The sequence below is a fragment of the Pollachius pollachius genome (genome assembly GCF_949987615.1).
Source record: "Pollachius pollachius genome assembly, chromosome: 2".
Taxonomy (NCBI): Eukaryota; Metazoa; Chordata; class Actinopteri; order Gadiformes; family Gadidae; genus Pollachius; species Pollachius pollachius.
The window spans coordinates 33,167,827-33,195,713 of record NC_136935.1 but is presented as its reverse complement, the minus strand read 5'-3'; the positions used below and the strand labels follow the sequence as shown (position 1 = coordinate 33,195,713).

Here is a 27,887-nt window from a genome sequence, read left to right as displayed (position 1 = left end):
GGGACAGTTAAAACATGTCCACTATTTTATTTGTAAAATAGGGTTTTAAGTAGTTTTCAGTAGTTGTAACAAGTGCAGACTTCCACTGTTTGAGCGTAAAACTACAAGATGTTTAGGTTTGATCGCACAAAAACATAATCAAATATCTCAGAATATATAAACATGCATAACATGGTCTTAAAAATTCCTTAGCATCAGAAGTCGAGCTTCTTTCTGTTATGCAAACATTAGAAGTTTGCATAACAGAAAAATACCAAATTAGTGTTGCACGTTCAAGCTCTCAGTATCCCTGATTTTCTGAAACCAGCTATAACATTAGAAAAAAAAAGAAATAATATATATTTTTACAACCATAGGGCTTTTTTTTTGGAACTGTAGGCCTGAATGACTGTAGGCCTTTGAAGTGTTTTTAGACGGAAATGTGAGTCTTGAGGTGTTTCTTCAGACTGGGAATCGTGGCCAGCTTTTCATGACATACGTGGCAGCGCAGCGGAAGCTTCAACAACTCACTGGTTCCTTCTTTTACTGTGACCTTTCCAGTCTTCTCAAGCATCTGGATCACATCTGTACATTAAAACCAGAGCACTATTAACCATGTAAAAACAAACAAGAAAACACGTGTCATGTGTATCAATATTAAAAGCCTTACCTTGAGAATCAATGAAGTAGTCAGTTGTAAAGGAGTTCCAGTGCTTCTTGTTCTTCAAGGCAGGGGAGTCAAAGTCTTGGCTGATGACATGCAGGTGAATGTGGCTTGCGTGAAACACAAATAATTGTATATTAGTCAGTTTAAAGTTAAACTTATCTTAGGGGCAACGGGCAGAGTTATGCCTCGTTTCCTGTTCTTAATAATTGTGTTTCTACAGTGGCCAGTCTACACAGTGTTGATTTGAAACCCCTACAGACACTTAGTTAAACTTTATGGCCAACTACTCGCCCACAGATCCCCGCCTCTTAACACCCTCATTGGTCGAAACAAACATTGACAGAAAGTGAAACGCCCATTCCTCCAGACTCAAGCTTGTCTACCATCAGACTTGAGAAAATCATCTCAAGTCTAAATTGTTAAGACTAAGCTAGACAGGACAAGTACACCCGAGCCAGTAATTTAACTTGGACTACATCTCACCTCATACTGGGAATGGCGTGGTAGCCACTCCGGAAGCGCAGAGCGGGGGCATCCTTGCACTGTGTGACCATGCGCTGCCCCACCTGCTGCATGTGTCTCAGCAGGTCACAGTGCTCCTCCACACGCAGGGCCTTCATGTTAGGGATGGACTCCCAGGGCAGGACCAGCCAGTGGTAGCGGGCCTTGGGATACTTATCTTTGATCACCACCACCTTGTCGTCCTTGTAAACCTTCGAAACGGAAAGACACAAGAGGCTATTAGCATTGGACGCAAGTAAGGAAAAACTAAAACATGGGTACATTAGAAAGATATGGATACTTGGTAAAAAAAATGTCTACCTGCATTTTAGGGTCCTGCATGGTGGCCTTGAGACCATTGCTCCATATTCCAGGTTTTTCCTGTCAGAAATTGGAGATTTTTTTTCAATTTAACAGGGTAAACAGATTTCTCTGCCCAAGCATACCACTGGCCATCTCCAGTCATCATCCAGCATCCGGTGAAAACACAGCACCAACTTATAAATACTTGAACCTGTCCATGTTGAGACAAAGACATAACTTACTAACGCTGTCAACTCGAGAACTTCAGCTAAGCTACCTAGCCAGCTTACATTGGTGGACGTAGCAGACTCTCTGCCTGACGACAGCGTGTGGTTAGCCTGTTTCGCTACTTTAACGTTTGACGCCGCTTTACAGTCAGCTGCCTCCCAAGAGGGGGATTCCCGCGGTCTCTTGGCAGGCGGCGTTTCTCCTGAGAGGTCCTCCTTGAACTGTACAGTGTAGGGGTAGAGCCGGTTGACAATATGGAGCTGCTGCCCGGGCTCCATCTTGACCTCAATGCCTTTGCCCACCTCAACAGAGTCAACAAAGGTGGGGTTTGCACCCAGCTATGAAATGAGAGAAGGAGGTGGACATTTGGTTACTGAATGGTGACAATCCTCAATTTAATATTTTTGGTTATTGATGGTAATATAAGACAACGAAAATAATGACTATTAAAGCTTAAAATGAAATGGTTATTTTCTGTCAACCACCCATTCGACTAACAAGATGAGTATCAAACGAGACAAGACATAGCCTGCACTAACAGCTAACGTCATATATCTAAGTTATCATCACCCTATCTTACCTGTTTAACTTTGACATATCCCTTGTTGCAATCTGCCTTCAGGTCAACTAGTCCAGGACAAATAACATTTGCATAAGTTAACATTTGAGATGAGTATTTAATGGATATGCTTACAGCCATACCCCTTTTCAAGGAGAGAACATTGTGTGAAAACAGTGTGTGCATGCACAGCAAGTAACTGTTTACATAATACCTTGATGTCTAGAACATTTTTTATCTTTAATAGTCGTCTCTGGACCTCGACCCATCGAAACCGTTTGATAGTGAGGGAGTTGTAGAGGTTCATGATTTCCGTCTTTGCTGATAAGCCAGCAAGTAAGCATTTTAGAATGATTTTACAAAAGCGGGTGAACAAATTACTACCGCACGCTGCTTGACTATTGTTTTGTTGACGCGTGTCGCGCGAGACCGACGTCACTGGTTTCGGTTCGTCTCGTGCGCTCCAGCGGTTGCTCGGGCTACAGAAGGTTCTAGAAGGCGGTCGTCTTGGGTCAGGGTCCATTGCTCCCCTCCATGATTATCGATTTAAATTAGCAGGTAAACCGTTCCCGATCTCATTTTAATGTGTAACGTGTTCGTGTTCCCTGTCGGTCGTGGTTCGGTTTGTTGAACACTAACTCCACTGCCTGTTAGCCGGCCGGAAGCTAACAGTCGGTAACGCCATCATAACACAACATCTGTGTTAGCTTCAGCTAACTCGGGCTATGTGAGACGGGTAATAGATGTCTATATGTTTCGTTTATAAGTATAAATGAAGTATAAGGTGTAAGGTCATAGTGTGTCTTTTTGCGAACAAACTGCGTATCTTAAAACGGTGCTGTAATGGTAGCTGAAGAAATGTACAAGTCGCACTACTTGCATCACCACATACACGAAGGGTTACACAACCACCAGGACACCCACCTGGTCCCTGGCCCCGGGGCTAAAGCACACCTCCCCGGGGTGGCGGTACACATTAAAGTCGGTGTTTGTTTGCGTGTCTGAAGCATTGGACGGGGGACATACGAGGCGGATGTTGTTGTGTAGTTGTCGATTTATCGATAGCACACAATTACAACTGTGTTATGACATTATGTATTGTGAGATGCCGTTTAGGCCTAAACAAAGTATTCAAGTCATAATGTCGTGGTGGTGTGCCTAGGGTTGAGAGATTAGGTTTTCATGAAATATCAATATCAGTCAATATTAACGTGTGTGCCGATTCGTAGGTACGTTTTTTAAAGGCGATCATGGTCAAAGAAACCGGCTTCTACGACATGCTGGGTGTCCCGCCCAGTGCCACAGCAGACGAGCTGAAGAAGGCCTACCGCAAACTGGCCTTGAAATACCACCCTGACAAAAACCCTACCGAGGGAGAGAGAGTAAGTCGCCATGTCTCATTATTTATAATGAACATAAACCTTTCACATACATTAGAATTTACCTACAGAGACAAATTCATTTCCTGAGAGGAAACTTGCTGTAGATGGGGGTTTATTTCACTTAGGAATTTCAGACTTCTTCAATTTAATAAACATCAGCTTACTCTGTTAAATGATGTTGTTTGTTGATGTTTACAAGTATACATTTGTTTCTGTGTGTGTGTTTTTGTAGTTCAAGCAGATCTCGCAGGCATACGAAGTTCTGTCGGACAGCCAGAAGAGAGAGGTGTACGACCGGGGGGGGGAGAAGGCCATCAAGGAGGGGGGCAGCGGGGGTTGTGGTGGCGGGGGCGGCTTTGCGTCGCCCATGGACATCTTTGACATGTTCTTCGGAGGCGGGGGGCGGATGCATCGGGAGAGACGAGGTACGAGAAGATAGCCATCAGTGTCGTCGTTCTTGGATACAGGATAGGACATACTGAGTTCCTTGTCTTGTAGATCATTTGTATATTGCATTTGTTATTGATTTACCAGTACTGTTGTTACTTGTTTTTGTATTGTATCATTACTGTGGGAATGTGTCTTAACTCTTTAATCTAGCGTGAATGGTTACTACATGGATGAACTTTGCCCTGTCATAAGAGAGTCACTTTAAAGATGCCCATATTATGGCGCACATTTGGTAGCATAGCTTTGTTTGTGTGCGACGTATTTATAGGCACGTTTTCCATCAACAAAACCTAGCAAGTGTTTGAGAGATAAACAGTTTAAACAAACTTTTATTTGAATGTTCTTGTTCTTCTCACGTCTGCTCCACTTCCAGGGAAGAACGTGGTTCATCAGCTGATCGTGACTCTAGAAGATCTTTATAACGGAGCCACGAGGAAACTGGCCGTCCAGAAAAACGCCATCTGTGATAAGTGTGAAGGTGAGCCCTGTGCTTCCAAAGAGGGCATTACTCTTGGATACTGAACTAGTTATGAACCCTGTTCAAGCACCATCTGTGACTCCAGCAAAACCCAACCCTTCACACTGCCAACGCTACCTGGATGTGTTTACATTACTGGTATTCCACTATTTACTCTTATCTAATTATACTTCTCTTGTTTGATGCACTCATTGCTGCTCTAACACCTGAGGTCCCCTTCTGGGATCAAGTTTTATCTTGACTGTAGCAGTATCGGTACAATGTGTCACGTTGGCTCATCAAGGCAGGTACTCCATTGATCTGAAGAGGTCTCAGTAAGGCAGTGAAAACACTCCGGCGGCTCACCATAGTCCTCCTCTCTGCCCTCTGTCCAGGCCGGGGGGGCCGTAAAGGGGCGGTGGAGATGTGCATGTCGTGCCACGGGACAGGCATGCAGGTGCGCCTGCACCAGCTGGGGATGGGTATGGTGCAGCAGGTGTCCAGCGTGTGCCAGAGCTGCCAGGGCCAGGGCCGCCGCATCAGCCACAAGGACCGCTGTAAAGCCTGCGGCGGTCGCAAGATCGTCCGCCAGAAGAAGATCCTGGAGGTGCACATCGACAAAGGTAGGAGGGGGGGGGTTGGGCGTAGTGCCACGTAGAGAATAAGATGGAATAAGATTCTTCCATAACAGAGGCAATGCTACATGCTCTTATACCTCCGAACTATTTAATATTGAGCCGCTAGACTGAGAAAGGGATTCTGACACGTCCCACCTATTTTGGCTTCACTGCATCTGCTTCGCTTCTCGTTTAAAATCGTTTAGAATTACTTTTAGTCACATTCTTGAAAAGTGTTAATAAATTATTGTTATCATTTATAAAGCGTTAAATACACCAGCAGAGCCTAACCTGTAGCGTTAAACACACAAGCAGAGTATAGCCTAACCTGAAGCGCTAAACACACCAGCAGAGCATAGCCTAACCTGTAGCGTTAAACACACCAGCAGAATATAGCCTAACCTGTAGCGCTAAACACACCAGCAGAGTATAGCCTAACCTGTAGCGCTAAACACACCAGTTGAAGGCTGGAACATGTTTTTACAATGGTGTGCATAGGGGTAAATGCTTATGTGGTAAGGAAGTAAGTTGCAGAAAGGTGATCCCAGGTTTTGACATCATTTTTATTCTCATGGTCCTGATTAACCTTGCCAACATCTTGTTCCATCTTGACTCTTAACGCTGGCCGGGTCAGGTAACTGAATAACTCAGGTTAGAACCAAGATGGCAGCTATGTGAATAAGGCCCATTTTGGAGTAGAAAGATCACTGGTGGCTTGACTCTGTCCTTACAGGCATGAAGGATGGCCAGAAGGTGGTCTTCCACGGAGAGGGGGATCAGGAACCAGGGTTGGAGGCAGGAGATATTATCATCGTCCTGGACCAGAGGGAACACTCTCGCTTCACCAGGTCACTTATTATTATGCACACATTTACTGGTGTTTACATTTTAGTCTTATTCATCAACCATTGCTTAGCCTTGCAAGCAATGTTTTTGCCTCATTGATTCGTATTTCAATGAATGCCAACCCTAACTAAATACATTATTAATAGCTAATGTTGAAATATTAAATGTGAGATGACGATCATAGATCTCAGATCTCCGTATTAACAAATTGTCTATGCATCAGTTTATCCTGCTTGTATTGAAGTGTTTACAGTGTTGTCTAATGGTAACATGTTTAGTTGGTTTGGGACCTTTGTAAGCAGTGCTGGTGCGCATTAGGCCGGTCTTGTGTTCTGAGGTGTGAAACCATAGACCAACAGTACTGTTTGTTCTGATGTCTCCAGACATGGACAGGACCTGGTGATGACCATGGAGCTGCAGCTGGTGGAGTCACTGTGTGGCTTCCAGAAGCCCGTCCAGACGCTGGACAACAGAACCCTCCTCATCACCTCTAATCCAGGTAAAAGGTCCAGCTGACATGTACTGACTGAATTAATATACACAGGATAGCAGTGGTTTTCACCAGTTGTTGTTGTTGTTGTTGTTTGAAAGAAAGGGTTGACTTTATTTTGCAATCTTTTATTATCCACAGATGTTTGGTAAATGGTTGTGGCTGATAAATCAGTCTCTAGTGTAAATTTGGTAAAATTACGCATTGTGTGGTTTGGCGTATATCATTAAATCTGTTAGCAACACTGTTGCATGGGGCGACGGTTTCAGACCAACCACACAGAGGCATGTTGAATCCTTAACGCCTACCGGATCATTTTTGATCTTGATCGAAATAGAATTGGGAAAGATTTCCGTTTCGTTCTCTCTGGCGATAAGCTTTATCCCTGAGATACAAACAGAGTCACCACCGGCACCCAGTTTGCATCCGTAATACTGATGCAAATTGAAAGGCTTTTATCTGTGGGCCAAAGGCACTTTATTTACATTAAATTCCTCGAGGTTGCCACTTTGAATAGAAAATAATATGAGTGTCAAATATTAAATTGCATTTGGTTAGGATTGTAGTCGCCTCTTCGTAGTCATTTTCATGTGGTCTGTTTACTTTCCCTTTCTAGTGAAAATAATATCTATGCTCCACTATATTTGGCCTTCCGGTTTATGCTGTCTCTTGTTGTGTTCCTCAGGGGATCTGATTAAGCCCGGAGACAAGAAGTGTGTCCTGGGCGAAGGGATGCCAATGCAACGCCGCCCCTTTGAGAAGGGACGACTCCTTGTTCACTTCTCGGTACGGAAAAGCCTCCTCGGTCTGCACCGCACGCGTACAACACTGTGTGGAAACACATTATTAAATGTTATATGTATAGTCATAAGGCATATGCATTCTCCTTGCCGGATGGGCTGTGGGTTCGAAAACCCCAATGGCGGCATTCTACCTGATGGCACCCCTAGCAGGATTTGGATAAATAACTGCTAAATAGTAAATCAGTTGGAAATAAAATAAATGAATGGTAGTTCGGCTGAGGAGCTAGAACAGACCCAGTTTTCTGTACCGAGAGTCAACTCAAAGGTTTGGTACAGAGGGGTCTCAGGTCTCTGGTCCCTCCAAAAAGCAGGACTCTTTTTTTTATTTGACCTAAATTGTATCCTTTTCTCCTTATTGCACCGTGGGTCGGAGGCAAAGGCAATTTCGATTCTATAAAGCGGACTTTGACTTTGACTCTGTGTGATTCCCCCTCCCCCAGGTGGTGTTCCCCCAGGCCAACTTCCTGCCCCAGGGCAAGCTGAAGGAGCTGGAGGCCTACCTCCCGGGGAAGCTGGAGGAGGAGCAGCCCGAGAGCATGGACGACGACCTCTACATCTACGCAGACCTGGAGGACTGTGACTTTGAGAACCGCAAGCGACCAAGCCGCCACTACTACGTGGAGGAGGAAGACTACCCAAGCGCCGGCGGGGTCCAGTGCCAGACCTCCTAAACCCCCCCACACACCTGGCCCGCCTTGAATCGACCCCCTCCACCTCCACCTCCTCTACCACCACCCCCCACCTCTCCAGCCGCCGTACGTCTGAGGTCCAAACCGTGATTCAAGTGAAGCACTTTCTGTATTTTGCATTCTGTGTACTTTTAATTTTGTTTCTAATTACTTTGGTGTAAAGTGTCGAGTGGGAATGCTCCGTGAAACGTGACCGGGACGTCTTGAGGTCGCCCCCCTGCGTGCTCAGTGCACCAGGGGTTCTTCCACACTTGTCGGGTGGCGTGTTTGTGACGTGAGGTTTTTAAATCCAACGGGACTCATTCGATGGCCTCTCTTTTACCGCGACCAATCCCACGCTAAAAACGAGACGATAGACGTGGCCGCCGTGTTGCATTGTGGGTGCACCACTCTGCCAAATGTTCCTTATGTACGTCTAAGACCAGGCCGTGAGGGGGCAGGTCAGTGCTGAGCGGCCCAGCGTGTGGATAGTGGGAGCCACACCCTCACTCTGTGAAGTGGAGGAGGGACTTGGTGGGTTTCCTTAGGAGAAGAGGAGAATGGTTCCCTTAGGAGGAAGGACTTCCTGTAGTCTATTTTAGTGACTTGTAGTTTTTATCTCATGATTGTCGTGTGAACAGGCTGAAGAAGCAGAGGGTTGATGTCGTGGTGTCAGAAAGGTGTCTTTTGAATTGGTGACCTTAAACCTGAGGCCAACGTGTTTTTGTTTTTAATATATATTTTTAATAACAGATGGATGGTACAGTTTATTATCTGTGAAGCCCCACTCACCCCCGCTCTGCTGTACCATTTTAAGGGCTTTTTGTAAACATCAAGCATAAAATTTAACAATCAATTACACTATAACAACATAGGGGTAGCATTTCATTTTTTCTAAATGTCAATATTAAAGTACATTAATTGCATATATGATACGAAGGAATACATTTTTGCAGTGATTATATGCAAACAACTGTGAAACTCTGTTAAAGATTTTGGCATGTTTCTCTGAGTAAGAATCACTAATTAATTATGTCACGAGCGAAATCTACATAAACACTCAACAGTTGTATGTTAGGAAGCAGGGAAGGAAGGAAGGTCATCTCTTTGGTAAAATATAATAGAAAGTGTCTAGTGTTTCTTTGCTTTGCGACAATTGACTAATTAGTTTGAACTAGCAAAATTGGAACAATGGTGATTTTGCAACCATTGCCAATAATGAACTAAATAAAGTAAAGAGCATTGCATTTAAATGAAAGTTTATATTACCTTTACGTGTCTAAGCCAAATGGTGGAGGTTTAAGTCTTTTCCAAATCTGGGTATATATAACTGGAGTGACTCCACTTCCAAATGTGGTTCTACACTGGAGTGACTAGTGTTACCGAGCCTTATCTTTTAAACCTGCGCTACTCTTTATGCAGCTTTCTGTCAACATTTAAATACACACAACTATTGTTCTAGTATGGAGGACTGCCATTTCATTTCATTGTTATGGATTTATAGACTGGTGTGTATTAATCTGGTTGTCAGGGATACTGCTAACACATAAATGGTCTTACATTGTCTGCCAATATAAAGGACCAATTATTTGTTCATGGTTTATAATTTATAATTTAAAGAGCATGTTATGCAATTCTTTTTTAATTCTTAATCTATTGTAGATTTTGCTTTGTTGTAATAAATATTTTTTGGTCCACTAAATTTGACTTGCATCGGAGTGCTTTGAACAAGCAGGTTATGCGGTCAAGGTTCACTGTCAGAGAATAGCAAAATGTCCACACACTCGCCTTGAGGTCAGTTCCTAAGGCCCCCTTATCAATATGTATCGGTAGTGAAACAAGGTCACGGACACCTAGCTCAGCTACTAAACGTTTTATTCACAATCATGGTGACAGACCAGCAAATCAAAAGTTATATACAGAATATATACATCTACCAGTAAACTAATGTTATGTAAAGTATATACTGACCAGCCAAATCTACTTTTACGTACAGAATAAATACTGACCAGCAAAATCGAATGTTATGCACAAAATATCTATATATCGACCAGCAAATCCAAGGTTATGTACAGAACATATACACTGACCATATAAATGTTTTTATACAGAAAGTATACTGACTAGCAAAACTAATGTTATATAAAGAATATATTTACTGACCAGCAAATCTAATGTTATGTACAGAACATATTTACGACCAGCAAATCTAATTACGTACAGAATATACATATACACACACAGCGACCAGCAAATCCAATTTACATAATATACAAGGTACAGTAACGCTCTAGCAATGCTCCGAACAGGCATAGACCACAGGCCTTTCCTTGAAGACAATTAATTATACACAGCACCGTGATAGTACATAACCACTGATAATATAAAATGCACAGTGGCTGCTTTATTTGATCTAGGATAAGTAGGATTTTAAAACAACAGTGACATATTTGCAAGCATATCTGCAATAGAGAGACATTTTCTTCCACTATTAAAGCTGCTGTAGGTAAGATTCAAGAGGTATCAAGAGAAAGAGCAGAGAAGCACAAGATTATGAAACTTAACTACCAAAAACCCGCCCCCTCCTCCCACTCACCTTCCGCCCTTCCTTTCTCTGCTCTGTTTTGCTCTATTATTACCAAACAATTCCTGTTTTATCACTTGATAAAATCCCCAAAGTTGGTTGGTTTCTTCTTTCTGGTTATTCAATTAATACTTCAATGATTTTCCCGGTGGCCTTTGCAAATTCAAGATGTCGCTTTGAGATCTGGTCAATTGTCATTCATTTGGCCTCATGGATAACTTGTCCACACAAATAAATTCCTCACCTCAAAGAAAATAAACAATGGATTGTTGAAAATGAAGAGGAAGATAATGCTTGTTTGCAGCCCTACAGCCATGACAACCTTGGACCTATGGCGTCCACAGCCGGAGCTGCCCGTCTTCGCTGTATGTGGCGATCAGGTTCTGATGAGGGTGGTGGACTATGCCAATCACGTCCTTCTCATGGACCTGTGGTCCAGTGAGGGAGACAGAGGGCAAGACATAGACAAAGACAGAGAGGGAGACAGACAGGAGAGAAATATAACACAATCTTGATTCAGCCTTGTTGGTCATCAACTTGCAATCACTGCATGAGCCCTAGTCTAGCCCTGGGTTCCGGGCCCGTATCAGGCGAGGTCTTAGTGGACAAAGTCCAGACGACCCCCTGAAAGACTACCTGTGCTATTCCGTCATGCTGTCCGAGCGCGGCGAGCCCTCGGAGATCAGCGACAGGACGTACCGTGAGGGTCTTCTCCAGGCGTCCCGTAGCCAGCCGGAAGCAGCAGAGCACGCGGTCCTCCCCCACGCAGTAGACCCACCCCCCGTGTGGGGACACGGCGCAGCACACAAACTCCCCCCCCTGGGTGCGCCCGGAGCTCAGCGTCCCCACCGTCTACAGGGGCAGACGGGGGTCTCACATATCATCTGGGCACTACGGCCAACACGGCCGTGCGGTGACAGAGACAGGGGTCACTTGCACCAGGTCACAAGACTTGAACTAAAACATAATATACGCCAATACAAAATGAAATGCTTTGATATTTTATGTTGAATACAAAATACTAACATGAGAATATAGCACAGGAAAACAGCAGGAGGGCACGAGTAATTTCTACACATGGAAAGGGGACATTTTCTTTCCCTATGTTTGGGGCATCATTCGATGAGGACATGTCGAGCGATAATCGTGGCTAAGGCTGAACGTTTTTTTATATTGAACTATTAAATTGTTAAAGAAAAAGAAATACGAATCTCACGATCTCCAGTCAGTCACAGTAACAAATCATAAATCTTTTTTAAATAATAATAAAAAAATAATTAAAAAAAAGTTAGTTCTTTTATAATCTCAGCCTTAGTGATTTGCAAATTTGCATTCTATTACACTGCGATGTCGGTTTGAATTCGATTAATCGTTCAGCCCTACTCGTGGCACTCGTGGAAGGGTGCATGTGTCGGTCTTGAGGTCCTCCCTTCCTACCTGACCCTGTAGGTTCATCACCAGCAGGGTGCTGGAGTGGGTGCAGGCCACGAAGAGCTCAGGGTGCCGGGGCAGGGGCAGGACGTTGTAGACCGGGGTGTCCGGGCCAGACAGCGCGGTGAGAGTGTGGAGGCATTCTGACGTCTTTGTGTTCCAGATCTGGAATGATCCAAAGAGGAATGTCCTTAGGGGTGCACCGATGTAGCTTTGTATATACTAGTAGCGTCATACAGCCAGACCATCAAACCAGATGGGATCTCGCCACATTCAGGCTGGCTTCGCTATAGGCTATATTACCAGCAGATGGAGGGAAAATGGTAATAGTGACTGCAGAGTGTGTACGGGTGGCGGCTGGTTTGAGCAGCCTCACCTGGGAGAGACCCGCTACATGGCAACATGGAGCTCCAGCTCATGTATCATCGTCTACAAACTTCTAGGATAAACCATCATCACCACCCTGCTTCCTTTGTCTGGAGAAGCCCAATAACGCGCCACCTAGGTGGCGTGTTGCAATAGACCTTGATACGACGATATATATAACGATATTAATGTCCGATATTAACGGTTAATATCGGACATTAAACATCGTTAATGTTTTTACACCAGAACTCTGTTAAACGGCGGTCATGTGGTTATGGTGACGCGTGGAAGATGGTACAACATGGCCCCGCGGCCGTGTCCCGTAGCGTCCGGCATCGCATCGGGGACTACCTTGACCGTGGCGTCGGACGAGGCGCTGAGGATGTGGCGGCCGTCCTCGGTGAAGGACACGTCGTTCACGAAGGACGTGTGACCGCACAGCCTCCTCAGCGTCCTCCCGGAGCGCATCTCATGGATCCTGGAGAAACAGGGAGGATGGATTCAATCAATTATTAAAGAGCAATTGCCGGAAGAAACTGTTGGATGGAGAGTGGGCTTAGAGAGAGAGAGAGAGGGGATAGAGAGAGAGAGAGAGAGAGAGAGAGAGAGAGAGAGAGAGAGAGAGAGAGAGAGAGAGAGAGAGAGAAAGAGGGGATAGAGAGATAGCAAGAGAGGGGATATAGTGAGCGAGAGAAAGGATAGAGAGAGTGAGGGTGAGAGAGGGGATAGAGAAAGACAGAGGGGATAGAGTGAGAGAGATCCAGTATACAGCAGAAGCAGCCGTCTCTTTTCTGTACACCAGCCACTCTGCATTTCCTCTAGATGGGGGCTATGAAGGAAAGGGTTGAAAAGCAAACAAACACCCACTGATGGGTGTGGGGTATTTTTAGCTCCTATAAAATGCCTTGAGATTAGCTCAAGCACCACAATATGGACGCACATTTAACCCTCTCTCTCCATCTCACCCTCTTTCACCCTCCCTTTTCACTCCCCCTCACTCTTTCTCCATGCTCTCTTCCTCTTGCCGCCTCTCTTGTTCACCCCCACTCTTCCTATTCCTCTCCGTATCCCCCCGTCCTCCCTCTCTCCTTCCTTGGCGATTTAGGGTGCGGGAGCAGCGGTTTGGAACAGAGATCTGGTGGCACTGCGCCTGATGCACATGTTGCAGCGTTGTTGTTCCAGGCGCACATGGACTGTGTGTTGCTCTCCCACTCACCCAGACCATGTGCTCATGCTGCAGTACACGGACAACGTAATACACTTGGATGCTCTAGACTCCCTGAGCTAAAAGGGAATCTTGTGCTGTGTTGCATGTGCTGAGCAGGAGAAAGATGTATTAGTGTCTCTATGTGTGTTGACGCTAGGTCAAGCGTTCATGTAACGCAAAGTGTACATACACGTTGCATAATCTGTAGACGTGTGTGTGTGTGTGTGTGTATTTGTGTGTATGTCACAAAGGAAAGGAGCATCTATTATTCTATTATGGTACCAGGGGACAATTATGGGACTACGAGAAAAGCAAGGGATGCTGCAGGCTAAGTTGTAAGCTAAGCTACCGTATTGGATCTGCAGGAACTGTTAACCCTGATTAGGATGACAAGACTGTAGGCAACTCTATCTGGAAACTGTGAGTACGCCTTCAGGTGGGGATTGTAATTATCGAGCCCTTCTGTCGGTTTGTATGTCTATGTGTTAGGTAAAGCCAAACTGGAACACAAGTCATAAAATCCCCTTCAACTCAATTAAAGCCAAAGCAGTCCCACCCTTTGCAAATAGGCAATGCACATGCGCAAGTCTATGTTTAGTTGCTTAAAATTAAGCATTACCTTAGCGGGCATTCTGTAAGCAACACACTCTGAGGAAGAGATCACATGATTTAACAGGTGTATCAGTCAGATTCAGAAACAGATGAACACATGCATCCACCAAACAAAACAATGCAGTTGAAAAAATGTACTGAGATTTTTACAGGATTAAAGTGTAATTCCGGCGAAAGTTGAACCCAGGGTTCAACTTTCGCCGGAATTACACTTTAATCCTCTTTCGCACCAAGGTTTCTGTTAAATACTGGGTTAGCGCCAGTGATTAACACTATTCACACATGCATCTGGGTTCTGGAAGATTTCTGTCTTGCACCCTTTCTGGCACATAGCAGTGCCTGAATATATGGGCCCAGAGACAATCCAGCAGACGGCTGGAACAGGCAGGACCTGAACGGGCAGATTGACGCTGCAGATTTCCCGGAACGATCGATCCCATACGGGAGATCTTTCGGAACTTTGCAGGGTAAGACTGCATGGGGGGAAAGGGGCTTTAGTAACTTACTGTTAATGATTCTACAGAACATATCTTGTATTTATATTGACAATAATCAAATCGTATTTTTGAATATTCCCTGTTTTTACCGTGTCTACCTCCTCCGCCGTGCTGTTCTCCCCCCAGTGGGCTGCTCACCTGATGGAGCAGTCTACGGAGGAGCTGAGGATGTGGCCACAGTCCTTAGAGAAGCTCAGAGAGGTCACCGCCTTGGAATGGGCCCGCTCAAACCTGCGCAGACACAGCCCACTGTGGATCTTCCACACCTGCACACACACACACGCACGCACACAAGCGCACACACACACACACACACACACACAGTACATCATCCTCTTGGTTTCCCAATACCTAAACCCACGGTTGATAAAGCAAACCAAATAAACATAACGTCAACATCATATTGATAACCTGGCAGAATAAGAGATCGAAATAAGAGTGGTAACTTTGCTTCTAAAGTTCTAAATGAGTCCAAGGAGAAGGTGCTGCGGTCCCGAAGCGGCACCATGGAGGAGAGACCAACCCACTCACGATGCACCGCACAGCTGTTTAGTGAATGACGTGCTGGTGGAGTGCTGACCTTTATGTTGCCGTTTTGTGCGCCGGTGGCCAGGAGCTCGGCGTCGGGACTGAAGCCGAGGCAGAGCACCGCAGCGTCCATCATCATGAAGCCCTCCAGGGCCTGGTACTTCAGATCCTACGCACACACGCACACACGCACACACACACCGATGGGCACACGTACAAAAACACCCGGCGACGCAGACACGCGCAATGCAGTATGCAAGCACATACACGCGTGCACGCAGCACGCACACACACAGACAAGCACACACACGCACGCACGCACACACACAAGCACACACACACACACACACACACAAACTATTGGCATAAAATGATCTGTGAAGATGAAATGAGTGTCTTCTTACCCGACTGATCTTCCTGGTTCTGAAGTTCCACACCTCGATGAAGCCGTCCACCGAGCCTGTGATTAAGTACCTCCCGTCCGGGGAGAAACATGCACAATCCACGTGCGCCTGCCGTCCAAACTACGTTAAAAAAGAACATCGAGAAGTTACGCACCGCACTAACTGCTTTTAATACGTGGTGGTGGTGGTGGTTTCTGAGGGTGGTTGTTGTGAGCGTTTGTGACGAGGATTAAACCGTAAATGATGGTGATGTAAGCTGTTGGATTTGTTAACCTTGCTCACAGACCCTTAGGCAGGTCCATCTGGAAACTGTTATAGCGCCTTCGGCTGAAGATAATAATTATTTATCTGTGTGTGTGTGTGTGTGTGTGTGTGTGTGTGTGTGTGTGTGTGTGTGTGTGTGTGTGTGTGTTGGACCAGTAGGATGACATGTTGGACATTGGGGTTTGAAGTCCGACACCCTAACCACTAAGCTGGCATGTCCTCAACTGCACATAAAATGAAGTGCAATCCAAGGATCCATCACATATACACAAATTGTACATCTGGCCAGTACCTTAATGTGGCCATAGAGCCGTGATGGGCAGCTCTCCTCCTCCGGGCCGTTCTCTGCGCCGCTGCAGGGGGAGGGGGTGGAGGAGCCATCGGGGACGTCTGGAGCCAGGAGGGCTAGCTGGTTCTGCCGCTTCAGGGACTGTAGAGGCGGGAGCAGCACAACAGAGCATGATGCAGAGCCCCCCGGGGGGAACGCGGCTGGCTCTGTTGAGTGAAGCGCGGCTGACTGCAGATGGCTCAGCCGCCATGCTAATGACAATGGAGACCTTTCTTCCTAGGAATGAGGAGAACGGCTCCCATTTGTGGGATCATTTTTTCTTATTGAATGTCCTGTAGATGCTTTAAAATGTGATGTTAAATGTGAAATGATATTCAATACATGAAGGAGGAGGGTTATTGTCTGGGATAGACTCGATGTTTGGCTGGCTAGAGACCTGTTGGTTAAAGGGGGATAATGAAGGAGTCTAGCTAGAGACCTGTTGGTTAAAGGGGGATAATGAAGGAGTCTAGCTAGAGACCTGTTGGTTAAAGGGGGATAATGAAGGAGTCTAGCTAGAGACCTGTTGGTTAAAGGGGGATAATGAAGGAGTCTAGCTAGAGACCTGTTGGTTAAAGGGGCATAATGAAGGAGTCTAGCTAGAGACCTGTTGGTTAAAGGGGGATAATGAAGGAGTCTAGCTAGAGACCTGTTGGTTAAAGGGGGATAATGAAGGAGTCTAGCTAGAGACCTGTTGGTTAAAGGGGGATAATGAAGGAGTCTAGCTAGAGACCTGTTGGTTAAAGGAGGATCGTATCTGAGAGGATAATGAGGGAGTCTAGCTAGAGACCCTTTATCTGAAGGAGGATCATGGAGGAGTGCTTCACTCACTCCGACCTGCTCCAGGAGCCCCATGAGGCGCGAGGGTGGCACCACGCTGACCTCCCTCACCAAAGACTGGGCGATGGCTCGCCGCCGCTTATCCTTCCCGCCGCCGCCCGGATACGCCTGCAGGGGGCAAAGATTTGCAGACATCCGCTTGGCTAGTCAGAGCTTAGCAACGTGTTCCCCTCTCTGCTGGGGTGGGCAGCAAGTTATCAAAGATTGGTCCATAGTTTTATTTCGCCAGCTGCAATTTTTTTTATTTATATTTTCAGTTCCTTAGTAATTAGGCTTTAGCTGTAACAGACTGTTAGCGACCACAATCTGTAGTGGATATAAGCAATTACCAACTAGCAATTAAAGCCCATCTGACGTTAACATGTTGTTAATGACCATTAGCAACGTCTGGCAACTTAGACCGGCACATTTAGAGCAGGGTGGGGCGTACAGGTAGGTTCAGGCAGGCTCCCAAAACACACACAAAAACACACACACACACACACACACACACACATACACACACACAATGGATGTGTTGGGGTGTCTACCTCCCGGGGGTCGAAGAAGGCCCTTGTCAACAGGCCCTCCAGGTGTCTGAACCTCCCCGGCTGGCTCCTCTTCAGCAGCAGCATGGGTTCTGTCTGCTTCATCAGCGACCGGGCCGCGCCCACCTCCCTCATCTCGATCAGCTCCAAGACCACCTGAGAGCGGGGAAGAGAGAGAGAGAAAGAGAGAAAGAGTTCTTTGCACTGTTCTGTCGGTTCAAATTGTGTGTTTTTCTTGGTATTCCTTCTTTGGGATAGTGTTTTGTGTGTCTCGTGGCTCCCAAATGTTTGACATATGTATCAACTCTTATGTTTGCGATACATAATCAAAGCCGCTCGCGTTCATACTGTTATTCGTCGCGCCACTTGGGCTAAACTATGCAATCGCTTCATCTTTACAGCGAAATGCAAGCTAGAAAAGCCATGGCAGCGCATGGACTGCCTGCACACTTCCCGACTGCTGCCTCACGGCGACTATAAACCACGCTGAGTGGCTTTGGACAAGAGCCTCTGCTAGACGACCAGACAGCAATACTTCATTGCCTACACTGTTCCACACTCGGATACCCTGCCTCTGATTAATAGAGAACCATTGAAGTGTCCTCTGTAAGGGAAAGAGTGGATGAGCAACGTGTGGAGGGCTAGGGGGGGGGGTCCCACCTGCTCGTACAGGTCCACCAGCGTGTCCTGGGGCAGCTTGAGGGACTGGATGGCGAGGAGCACGGCGTCCCAGTGTCCCCGGGTGACGTCCAGGACGAAGCTGTCGATGGACTCCACGGTGTTGAGGTACACGGTGGTCTCCTCCTGCAGGGCGCTCAGGGTCCGGTACAGCCCGTTCTCCTTCAGGTACTGCATGATGAGCCGGATCACACTGCAAGGGGGAGGGGGGGGGACTGCTGTTATGACAACTTTATAAACAAAGTAGCCATTCACTTCTTGATTTGAATCCCTAACACTTTTCTTGGTGATGGTGTCTATTTTGAATGTTGCTGTTTTCTTTTGAAGAGGTTACTGTGGATGTGGTGGACGATGGCTGGTTTAAGCAGCCTCCCCTGGCCCGAAACAGACTGACTGGACTCTGTGTGGGGTGAGGCTGCACACCTGCGGTGCGTTGACCTATCAACGTGCAACAGGGTCAACCAGCCATCACGACACACACTCAGGAGATCTACAACATGGCAGCATGTTACCCTCTCCTGCTCTCTATCATTTTACCATATCTAAGTATGCAATGATCCGCTTCCAACATCACGGGTGTAGCATGAACATTGTTACAGATACTGTCATGGTCCGACCCTGGTTTTCCCATTCATCTGCCTGCCACCCTGATCCCCCCTAATTAACCCAACAACCTTAACCTGTGGAACCCTGTAACAGTCCTCTCCTTTCACTAAGTCCTTGCCAGATCTTCTCTTGCTTCATTCAGAGCTTTCCCGCAACTCCTGATTGACTTTGTCTGCTCCACTCTGACTGATAACAAACCCTCGCCTGTCTGACCTCCTGCCTGACGTCCAGTCCCTGTCTGTCTGTCTGCTCCTTTGTCCCCGTCTCCTGATCCACCTGCCTGACTTCCTGTTATCGACCCTTCGCCTGCCCGACCTCCCGCCCGACGTCGAGTCCCTGTCGGTCTTTCTGCTCTCCAGTTCCCGACTCCCGGTCTTCCCTTCTGCCCTCCCATTGCCGACTCCTCGCCTGCTGACCCACCGACGATTTCCTGCCCACCTGTCGGTGACTTTACTGTCTGTTCTCTGCCTGCCCGATCCTGTACCGGAATAAATTCTTGAAACTGTCCTCAACTGTCGTCCGTCTGTGCACTTGGGATCTGCCTACCCCCACGTGGCAGATAGCTTTCATTTAAATCAGAGATGTATTGCCCTGGCAGTTGAATCAGATCAAAATATATCGGCAGCAAGGTCACTGGATGTCATGACACAAAGATGACTATAAACTTATTTGATCAACAAGAATCCTTTACATGCAGAGCTCTATATGGAATGGATACCGGATAAAGACACATGCAATGATGGTGATTTGATGGGGAGATTGCTTAGTTCAGGGGGGTCAACAGACCCACTAGCCATATAATTACTCCTCAGAACGTTTACAGTTACAGAAATAACTTGCTAAATTTGCAGACACAGAAGACAGAAAGAATGTGCAGCGAGACCCACAGGAATACAGAATAAATACAAAAATATAATTTGTCATGTTGTCATCTGACAACATGATTACTTATTCCCCCTTCTCTTGTGAGGAAAGAATACAAAAAAAAGGAAAGAAAAAAAAGCTAAAAAGCCTCTTCATTCCACTAAAAAACCCCATCACCTATGTCGATGCAAACCTAGAACTGAAACCAAGACATTTTGAATACCCTACTTACTCTGCAGATTCCATGATGTCCTGCTTGCTGAGTAGGATGCTGGCGCTGTGGATGATGCAGCTGCACAGTGCTGCTAGCCAGAGCCACGTGAACGCAAGGTCCACCCACTACACGTGCGTTTGTATTTCGCATTTTTCTGTAGGCGAGACCTAACCCCCCTAGCGCCCATAGCCCTTATGACGGACGCATGCAAACTGAAACACATCACCGTGCACGCAGTAGAAATACCCTCAAACACGCACGTAACCATATGCAGCCGGAGTGACTGCAGTCTCACACCGCTGATCAGCACCACGGACAGACCTCTCGTCTGAGGCTCGCATGTCGCGCGTGCCTCCACAATGCATTCCTATAAATAACACTTTATCATGATGGATTTATCAATTAGTAGCTAACATTATTATGTTAAGCATAACTTACGACTATTCTTTTATTAAACTCTTTCTTGGCGAGTGGCTTTCTTCGGAAACGCTGAATAGGCCTAATGATCCTACCGCAGGACCAAACTGTTCTCGTTCCCCTGTCTTCTCCTGGTAAATGAGGTTGTTTTGCGAAGTGTTGTTTGGGACGTGTTGTTTGAAGGGGGGTAAACACGGGACCGTTAGAGGGTTTCTGCATCGTTTCTCAACCGCATCTCAACTTCCTGTACCAAGGACAGAAAAACCACAAGTTCCTGTTAACCTGATGAGAATAAAATAGGCCTACACATAACATGCTGATAACAAGCCAATTTATAAGCCTTGTAGATATAACATCGTCGTCGGTGTTCGGATTTGACAACTACGTGGGAGTTAGGCCTAATCATTTGGGCTGTTAGGCTAATTACATTTATAATGGACTCATTTAGTCTGCACAAAGCTCATTAAGTAATTTTACAAAACTAAAGTAAAATAGTTTTCTCTCAAAATTAGGCTACATGTCAGTCAGACTCGCTTACTGGTCTGCCCGTTGTCTTGGTTCATGACTGTTCTCCAGGGTACACTATTTACATACTGCGATGGATACCGCCAAAAAGAAAATTGGGCAGGTGAGAGAAGAGCTTCAAATAGGGCCTCCAGCCTCTTCCCGGGTACTTTCCTGTGGATCATCCTTACACGCTAACGTGCTGACTATCGGTGTAGTTTTGTGACTGGGATACCCTAATCTGCATTCTAAAAAGATGCAAGGCAACATGACGAAAAATGAGAAGTTCACGAATCCGGTGAGGACAGTCAAATTATGTCAGCTGATGAAGTGTTCGTTGTACGTGATTTCCATCCTTAAAGCCCTAATGACATACTAAATACCAATAGACCGATCGAGAGTCACCACCCCAGCGTGAAGTAAAGTCCGCCCGCAGCCTGCTGGAGATCAGTGTGATCTCGGTCACCTCTAGCAGTGTATGACAGATTTTCTTTCTTCTTCCATAAGCTGGAGCCCCAAAGTAAGCATTTGGTTTTGTTGAAGCTGTCTTTAGCTGATGGAGGGGAAAAAAGGAAACTGAACCAAGGATTGGCTGGAGAACACATTCCCCATGGTTCAGAAACCAACACAACAGGTGAACAGGCTCCTTCCTTTACATTCATCTTCATAGTGATCAAAAACATGCAAACAACCCTGCTCCCTCCATCTGTTTTGCCTTAGATCCCTGCTGATGCGAGGAGCAAGCTTCTGGAGGTGAAGGACTTGATGAGCATCATAGGCAGTGGAACCATGCAGCTGGGGCAGAATGCCCTAACATGGGTCGTGGGGAAGATGCAGCTGCAGTTGAGGGTCGGTGATGTTGGCGGCGAAGGGCCTAACCTGTCACTGGTGAGGAGGATGGATGTGGCAGGTCGCAGCTCTGACTCTGCACTGTGCATGACTGTGGTCCTGATGGAACAAAAAAGGCTCCCCCCGCTGGCACAACAGCAGTGATGTTCATGCAACATAGACAGATGCAGTGGTGTTAATGTAGCATGGACAGATGTTTTAGACAGTTATAACTGTCTAAAGCAATGGGAAAAGTCGAGAAAGCATGATATCACCCCTTTAATAGTCGCCGTTTGCCATAGCACTGCAGTTCGCACACGCCCGATGTCCTTTCGACCGTCCGAAAGGCCTGGTTGATTGTATTTTTGTTCATTCCGGATGGTGCATTTCATGCACGGCGTCTTACGTTTTATACTTCGGCCATTATCTACAGCTCTTGTGCACAACATATTGTATAGTAGTGTAAACAGGGAGACCTGAATTTATACTTGGAAGGCCGTCTTTGTTCTCATCCCTCTCTTTGTAGATGAGGCCATGAGGCTTGCCCGGTCAGCCCCCTTACAGCTGAGCTGGTGGCTTCTCTGACCGGCCACAAGTTGAGGAGCACCTCCCAAGGCATTCAGCTTACACTGCACCATGTAAAGGTTTCTACACCCTACTGTTTATACTTTGTTTTTTACATTAAGCTATTCTAAACAAGTCCCTATGTCTCCCCTTAAATCCAATTTATCATTTTGTAAATATTTTATAGAGAATGCACACCATGTGCAGTCATACTGTATCCGTTTCATTCCATTCAGGCTTGCATAGGAGGATATAACAAACGGCACTGGAAATTGATATTTATACATGAGTAGATGAACTGTGAATAAATGATTTTGCTTGAGAACATTCTCAAGCTCCAACACAAAACACATTCTTTCCAGGAACATTTTGGCGTGACCGAGGGGTTAAGGGAGTACCAGGCCCAGGTCAAGCAGCACATGGAGGAGGAATTTTCTTCAAGTAGTACTGGTAGTGGTGTCTGGTAGGAGTCAGGCCAATTAGCAACCCTATCAAATAACCTGTGGAGTTCTAAAATATAACCCACTAATCAACGTCCTGGATATATATCACCCTGAAGGGGTGAAGGGTGTGCTGTCTTGCGCTGGTAGCTGACACAATAAACCATGTAAAAAATAAATCAAATTTGAGGGAGGTTGGCCCCTGGCTTCCAGATCTCCTTTATTTGTTTGACTCCCATCTGAATGTGTCTTTATTTTCTTCCACAGTTGCTGTTCAAGTCCCCTGACTTGATTGAGCAACTGCTGACTGGGTTGTTAAGCCAGAGATGGAGCCTTCAAGACCTGCCTCAGCAGATTCAACAGAAACTCATATCGGCCAACTTCTTTGTATCTCAGATAAACACTCATCAATGCAATACTCCAAAAAGACTTCCTCACCCAAAGCAGCCTTGAATGGCTCGCCTGTCAAACATCTGTCCCCAGGCAACAGCCCAGTTCTTCCACAAACTTTCAGCAATGGAAAGTACAGAAAGAGGCATCTGAAGATGCCGTCAGCATACTTCAGTAATGGAGCATGTGAACTCCTGTTCAAGTTATTATTTGGTGGCCATCGGCTTTTTCAATGAGGTGTGAATTTGTATTCTAATTAAATTATGTATTGCTCTTGTGACTTGAGTCAACTGAAGTACGACACATGTCAAATCTGCTTGCCTTTCATTGTTCAGGAATACTGCAAGAGCTTGTGCTAGAAAACCTGTGATATTGTTCATAGTTGAGCTCTATCCAAACCTACCTTCCCTGGTGTTATGGTATTTTTTACATTGAATAGGTTAAGGCTTTACAAACTTAAAAGATTAATAAGTTAATCTTGATCACATTAAATAATGATTGCAAGACCATTAGTTAAATGTTGGTTAATGTTTATATCCCCATTAACGATTAATTTTTCCAAATAAAGATCTCTACAGGTTGGCTGCATTAGTGGTCAAACTGAGCCCATAAGGTTTAGGTAAGGCCCCGACCATGGACTACTCTATTTACTATTAGTATATGCTACACGTAAACCTAAGACGACACAATTTGATTGGTTCGTTATCTCGGATATTGGGCAATATCTAAATGATTGAGATCTCAAACTCGTATATTATGTGATGGTAGTCTTCGCGTTAATAAAAACCAACAAATCCCGGCAAAAAGTGTTATCCTGTTTACTTTTTGCGTGTTCACGTCTAGTATATACTCAAACCTCACCTCAGACTCTTGAGTAGTGGGGAATAGACTATTCCCCAATACTCACTTGGCCTTGCGATTAATTGTTCCCAAACCAGAAAATTTAGTTTCCCCACAATGTGATGGTAGGGTTTTATAACATCGCTTCCACCTCTTTTGTAGGAACAAAGGGAAATTATTCTTGCTGGTGACAAGCCAGGCGCACTTTAAATGTTTTGGTCGTACTTTAAATGTTTTGAATCCGTCATGCAAAGAATGCCCTTTCGTTCCAAAACGACAGATTCCTAGAAGTTGCTTTCAAAAACCAAGTACTTGTTTTGATGTCAACCTGAACTGAAGACAACATGAACGATTTCAGCAAAAAATGTTTATTATTTTTTCTCCATAGTTTACTTTTGGCTGGACTCAGATTTGGATGTAGAGGCCCTAAGGGAGGAAAGGCGACGTCTCTTGGCGATCTGTTCCTGGCGTTTGTCCTTAGCCTCCTGTTGGTGGAACACAAGGAACACAAACAGGAAATTAGTAAAAAAGAGGTAGACAGCTGGTTGAGGTAAAAGTGGTCTTTAAAAAACGTGTAATACGCTGATGTGGCAGGAAATAGCCACATCACCACTTTTCAATACTTGAGCCTAACCCTTAGGCATGGCATAAAAAAATGAATGCCAAATTGTAAGACTTTCAGCCCAAAGAAAATTTAAATCCCGAATGCCATTCAGAAGAGAAGCCAAGTTTCGGGACACCTCCGGGGTACCAGCAGAGATACTAAGTCCAACATGTGAAGTGAGGAAGTGAGGCTCGTACCTTCATCCTCTTGGCCAGCAGCTTGGCGTACTCGGACGCCTCCTCCTTGTTCTTCAGGGTGCGCTGCCTCTTCAGGGCGATGCGGCGGCGCTTGTGCTGCAGCACGCGGGGGGTCACCAGCCTCTGGATCTTGGGGGCCTTGGATCTGGGCTTCTTGCCTGGACAGAGACAAGCAGACATGGTTAGCAGACTATCATATTGGACTCCCCATTTCCGTTAACATTACTGGTTTGGTTGTTCTTTTTTATAACACTAAACAATTATATGAAGTATGGGGTGATGATGGGTTAGGACACAGGTAATGGGATGGAAGGGTAGAGATACTGGGCTGTGCGTTGACTACAAAGGACCTCATAAATGCATGCAAGAGCAACAAAGCACATGATATTAATACCTATTGAACACTTGAGACCTGCCTATACATCTGAAAAGATTCAATGTCAGGAGGCAAAATGAACACTCACCTTCTTTAGTCACGGGTCTCCTGACAACATACTGTCTGACATCATCCTCCTTGGACAGGTTGAAGAGCTTGCGGATCTTGCTGGCTCTCTTGGGTCCCAGGCGGCGAGGGACGGTGCTGTCGGTCAGGCCGGGAATCTCCTTCTCGCCTGCAGCCAGGGAGATGAGAAGGTGTTAGAAAACAGTCAAGGTCATAAAAAACAATGTATAGAAAGTATTACAATAGACGTGCATCAAGTGAGAAAGCAGCCCAGTTTAACCAGACATGAATGGGTCCGGTCGTATTTGATTGGGCAGCTCAGCAGTTACTTTAGCAACTTATGTCCCCCCTTAATGACTACGGTAGAGTCAGAAAGGGTCTACTGGAGTGCCGCAAACAATGAATGAGTTGAATGAGGGAGATGCATCCAGTTTTGGCAACACATTGAATGAGATAAAAACCAACAATAGAACTTTGACTCTTAGGCAGAGAGGTACAACCTCAATGATAACCTGATTCTACAAGAGCAACAGACCAGACATCATATAGTGGAAGTGAGCCCTAGAATCTATTATTAATGAATGGAAGGCCTTACAGCACCATACTGAGCAAATGTTAACAGAAAACTCACTGTCAGGCCCCAGCATAGTTTGACATTGAATGTCAATGCCCAAAAAGGTTCACTGTCACCTATTGAGCCACTTTACAGGGCAAAAAAAATAATCAAAAGATCCAACAAGTAAAACTCACTTTATCGCGTTCCCAAAATCCACTCACTCTAGGTTGCACATGTGTTATCGCAACACTGCACAACAGAACCGCTATGTAGCTATATAACGATTGAAAGCACCAATAGTTGCACAAGTACAACTTCACAAGGCAAACACGCACCCTTCTTGATGATGACCAAGTTGAGGACGCTGAGGTTGGCATCCACAATGCAGCCACGGACAGACTTGCGTTTGCGCTCGCCGGTCCTGCGGGGGCGGTAGCAGGAGTGCCCCTTGCTGAGCAGCAGACGCACGCGACCGTGGGTCAGCACACCCTGCTTCATGGGGAAGCCCTGCTTGTCGTTACCGCCGCTGATGCGCACCATGTAACCCTGGGGAATGGACAGGAGGGAAAGATCAGTTACCCACTATTGGATCTATACAGACTAGAACTGATAGGAGTGGACTTCAAGTGATGCCACCCACCACCCCACCCAAATACACCCAGCTATCCCACCTCCATGCATCCCTATTGTTGCCAACACTGGTCTAGGTTTAGAATACAGTATGAGAAAGCAGCACAGTTTAACCAGCCATGGACAGGTCTGGTCGTATTTGATTGGGCAGCTCTGCAGTTACTATGGCAACTTATGTCCCCCCTTAATGACTATGGCAGTCAGAAAGGGTCTACTGGAGTGCCAAAAACAAGTGGTTTAGGTTGAAGCAGAAACAGCCAAGCACTTACTTACAAAGCCCTGTTGCACATGTTAAAGGGTAGTATACATGGAGGACTAATAGATGCCCATTGAACCTATATCTGCTTCTGTCATAAAATGAATGGCCGTAGAAGAGGTTAGAACCGCTAATAACATAACGCAACCATAGAAAGAAACATGGGCTAGCATATTTGAGGACTATTAAAGAGTCACCTCCTGAGCTATATTGCTTAAAAGAAAGGACCAACCGTCATGCATACAATGTTGAGTAGTGCATACAATGCCAAAGCTGAACTGTAACGCAGCGGTGGTTTAGCATGGGTCTATTACCAACCTGTTAGTTTAAACAAACAGCGCTGTACCGCAACGGGGTCTCGAGGTTAAATCCGTCAATAAATAAATAAGAGGTTTACCTTCCACTCATCTCCCAGGGGGTCTGCAGGCACTTCAGTGGCCATACGCTTCTCGTAGAAGGTACGCAGCTTACGCTCATCGTCAACTTCGATCAGCTTCTGGCAGCCAGTAGCGGGGAATGAGATGTTGAGCTGCAAAGGAAAGAACACATCGGGATTTGAGTGTCTGTTGGGGACAGACGGACTTATATTCACGGTTCGGTGTAGCCACATCAACGTCTGTGTGCAAACGTGAGGAAACACGTTAACCTAGCAGTCAATGCGAACCGGCGGTGTATACAATTAGACCGGCTTTTGGAAGCGTCTATGATTATCAGTCTTTAAGAATTAATACCGAAAACGTGTGTAACCCTAAATGCATACGCTATAAGTTTGTTGTTTAATTAAACTGAAGGTTTAGCACATTTTCGACAGTGGGCCGCCATGTTTGGTAGACCTTAGCCACCACTAGCCGCTACGACAATCAATGTGCATCTTCAACAGAAAAACAGTTTATCACGAAACATGATATAAGAATGTATAGAATAGAGACTTGGGCTTGATTATTTATGACAATTTTTTGAAAAAACAATTTCAAAAGCTGCTACAATTCCAAGCAATCTTCGTACCTTCATCTTGTTTAGCCCACCCTACGATGGTCCGCCACGGGAAAGAGACCGGACGTCCGCCTCGTTGTCGCACATAGGCTCGAGGTTGTATCGCGAGAACACGGATGAGGCGTTAAATTGAAACGTTTAGCACGGTGTAACAATTATACAAAACATTATGAGACATAATGCATCATGATATAGCCATTACAAAATTAATTCAATAGTTTAAGAATAGTTCAAAAAAAAAAATAATAATTTGGAAAGTTGGAGTCCATTCAACACCATCATTTAACTGAACCCACTAAATAGAGCCTTATTGTCTTACATTTCCC

General features: G+C 45.6%; 4 protein-coding genes across 5 annotated transcripts; 1 reads left to right on the top strand and 3 right to left on the bottom strand.

The window, feature by feature from the left end:
* Window positions 1-21: 21 nt before the first annotated feature.
* On the bottom strand, window positions 22-2,710 carry aptx (aprataxin). Of its 2 annotated transcripts, none has more exons than XM_079730900.1 (7): window positions 2,452-2,710; window positions 2,259-2,305; window positions 1,693-2,016; window positions 1,469-1,528; window positions 1,130-1,359; window positions 650-753; window positions 22-564 (listed from the first exon to the last, which is right to left on the bottom strand). In XM_079730900.1, exons 1-7 carry the CDS (start codon window positions 2,579-2,581, stop codon window positions 410-412), a joined length of 1,050 nt encoding a protein of 349 aa, XP_079587026.1. In that variant the 5' UTR covers window positions 2,582-2,710; the 3' UTR covers window positions 22-409. The 2 variants fall into 2 exon arrangements, with proteins under 2 accessions (XP_079587026.1, XP_079587027.1); XM_079730901.1 differs by having other exon boundaries at window positions 1,741-2,016.
* Window positions 2,676-9,652, top strand: dnaja1 (DnaJ heat shock protein family (Hsp40) member A1). The gene is made up of 9 exons (XM_079730899.1): window positions 2,676-2,795; window positions 3,467-3,619; window positions 3,852-4,044; window positions 4,443-4,547; window positions 4,922-5,149; window positions 5,877-5,991; window positions 6,373-6,488; window positions 7,165-7,265; window positions 7,723-9,652. The coding sequence occupies exons 2-9, from the start codon at window positions 3,488-3,490 to the stop codon at window positions 7,951-7,953; spliced, it is 1,221 nt and encodes a 406-aa protein (XP_079587025.1). The 5' UTR covers window positions 2,676-2,795; window positions 3,467-3,487; the 3' UTR covers window positions 7,954-9,652.
* A 5,021-nt stretch (window positions 9,653-14,673) lies between these two features.
* Window positions 14,674-19,985, bottom strand: LOC307071324 (WD40 repeat-containing protein SMU1-like). The gene is made up of 8 exons (XM_079730310.1): window positions 19,919-19,985; window positions 18,199-18,409; window positions 17,542-17,694; window positions 17,009-17,119; window positions 16,136-16,273; window positions 15,580-15,699; window positions 15,228-15,344; window positions 14,674-14,913 (listed from the first exon to the last, which is right to left on the bottom strand). Exons 1-8 carry the CDS (start codon window positions 19,930-19,932, stop codon window positions 14,782-14,784), a joined length of 996 nt encoding a protein of 331 aa, XP_079586436.1. The 5' UTR covers window positions 19,933-19,985; the 3' UTR covers window positions 14,674-14,781.
* A 4,250-nt stretch (window positions 19,986-24,235) lies between these two features.
* rps6 (ribosomal protein S6) lies at window positions 24,236-27,635 on the bottom strand. The gene is made up of 6 exons (XM_079730904.1): window positions 27,574-27,635; window positions 26,966-27,097; window positions 26,018-26,228; window positions 25,149-25,295; window positions 24,685-24,842; window positions 24,236-24,368 (listed from the first exon to the last, which is right to left on the bottom strand). Exons 1-6 carry the CDS (start codon window positions 27,577-27,579, stop codon window positions 24,273-24,275), a joined length of 750 nt encoding a protein of 249 aa, XP_079587030.1. The 5' UTR covers window positions 27,580-27,635; the 3' UTR covers window positions 24,236-24,272.
* Window positions 27,636-27,887: the final 252 nt, after the last annotated feature.

Coding starts and splice junctions, on each gene's coding strand:
- aptx (XM_079730900.1), bottom strand. CDS start 2,581: ATGCTTACTTGCTGGCTTATCAGCAAAGACGGAAATCATGAACCTCTA. Junction 1,529..1,692: donor TTCTCGAGTTGACAGCGTTA/GTAAGTTATGTC, acceptor AATTTCTGACAG/GAAAAACCTGGAATATGGAG. Junction 1,360..1,468: donor TGCAGGACCCTAAAATGCAG/GTAGACATTTTT, acceptor TCCGTTTCGAAG/GTTTACAAGGACGACAAGGT.
- dnaja1 (XM_079730899.1), top strand. CDS start 3,488: ATGGTCAAAGAAACCGGCTTCTACGACATGCTGGGTGTCCCGCCCAGT. Junction 5,150..5,876: donor GGAGGTGCACATCGACAAAG/GTAGGAGGGGGG, acceptor CTGTCCTTACAG/GCATGAAGGATGGCCAGAAG. Junction 7,266..7,722: donor GACTCCTTGTTCACTTCTCG/GTACGGAAAAGC, acceptor CCCCTCCCCCAG/GTGGTGTTCCCCCAGGCCAA.
- LOC307071324 (XM_079730310.1), bottom strand. Junction 17,695..18,198: donor TGGTGGACCTGTACGAGCAG/GTGGGACCCCCC, acceptor CCCCGCTCTCAG/GTGGTCTTGGAGCTGATCGA. Junction 14,914..15,227: donor CACAAAACGGCAACATAAAG/GTCAGCACTCCA, acceptor GTGTGTGTGCAG/GTGTGGAAGATCCACAGTGG.
- rps6 (XM_079730904.1), bottom strand. Junction 26,229..26,965: donor CCCTGGGAGATGAGTGGAAG/GTAAACCTCTTA, acceptor TCCATTCCCCAG/GGTTACATGGTGCGCATCAG. Junction 24,369..24,684: donor TGCTGGCCAAGAGGATGAAG/GTACGAGCCTCA, acceptor TTCCACCAACAG/GAGGCTAAGGACAAACGCCA.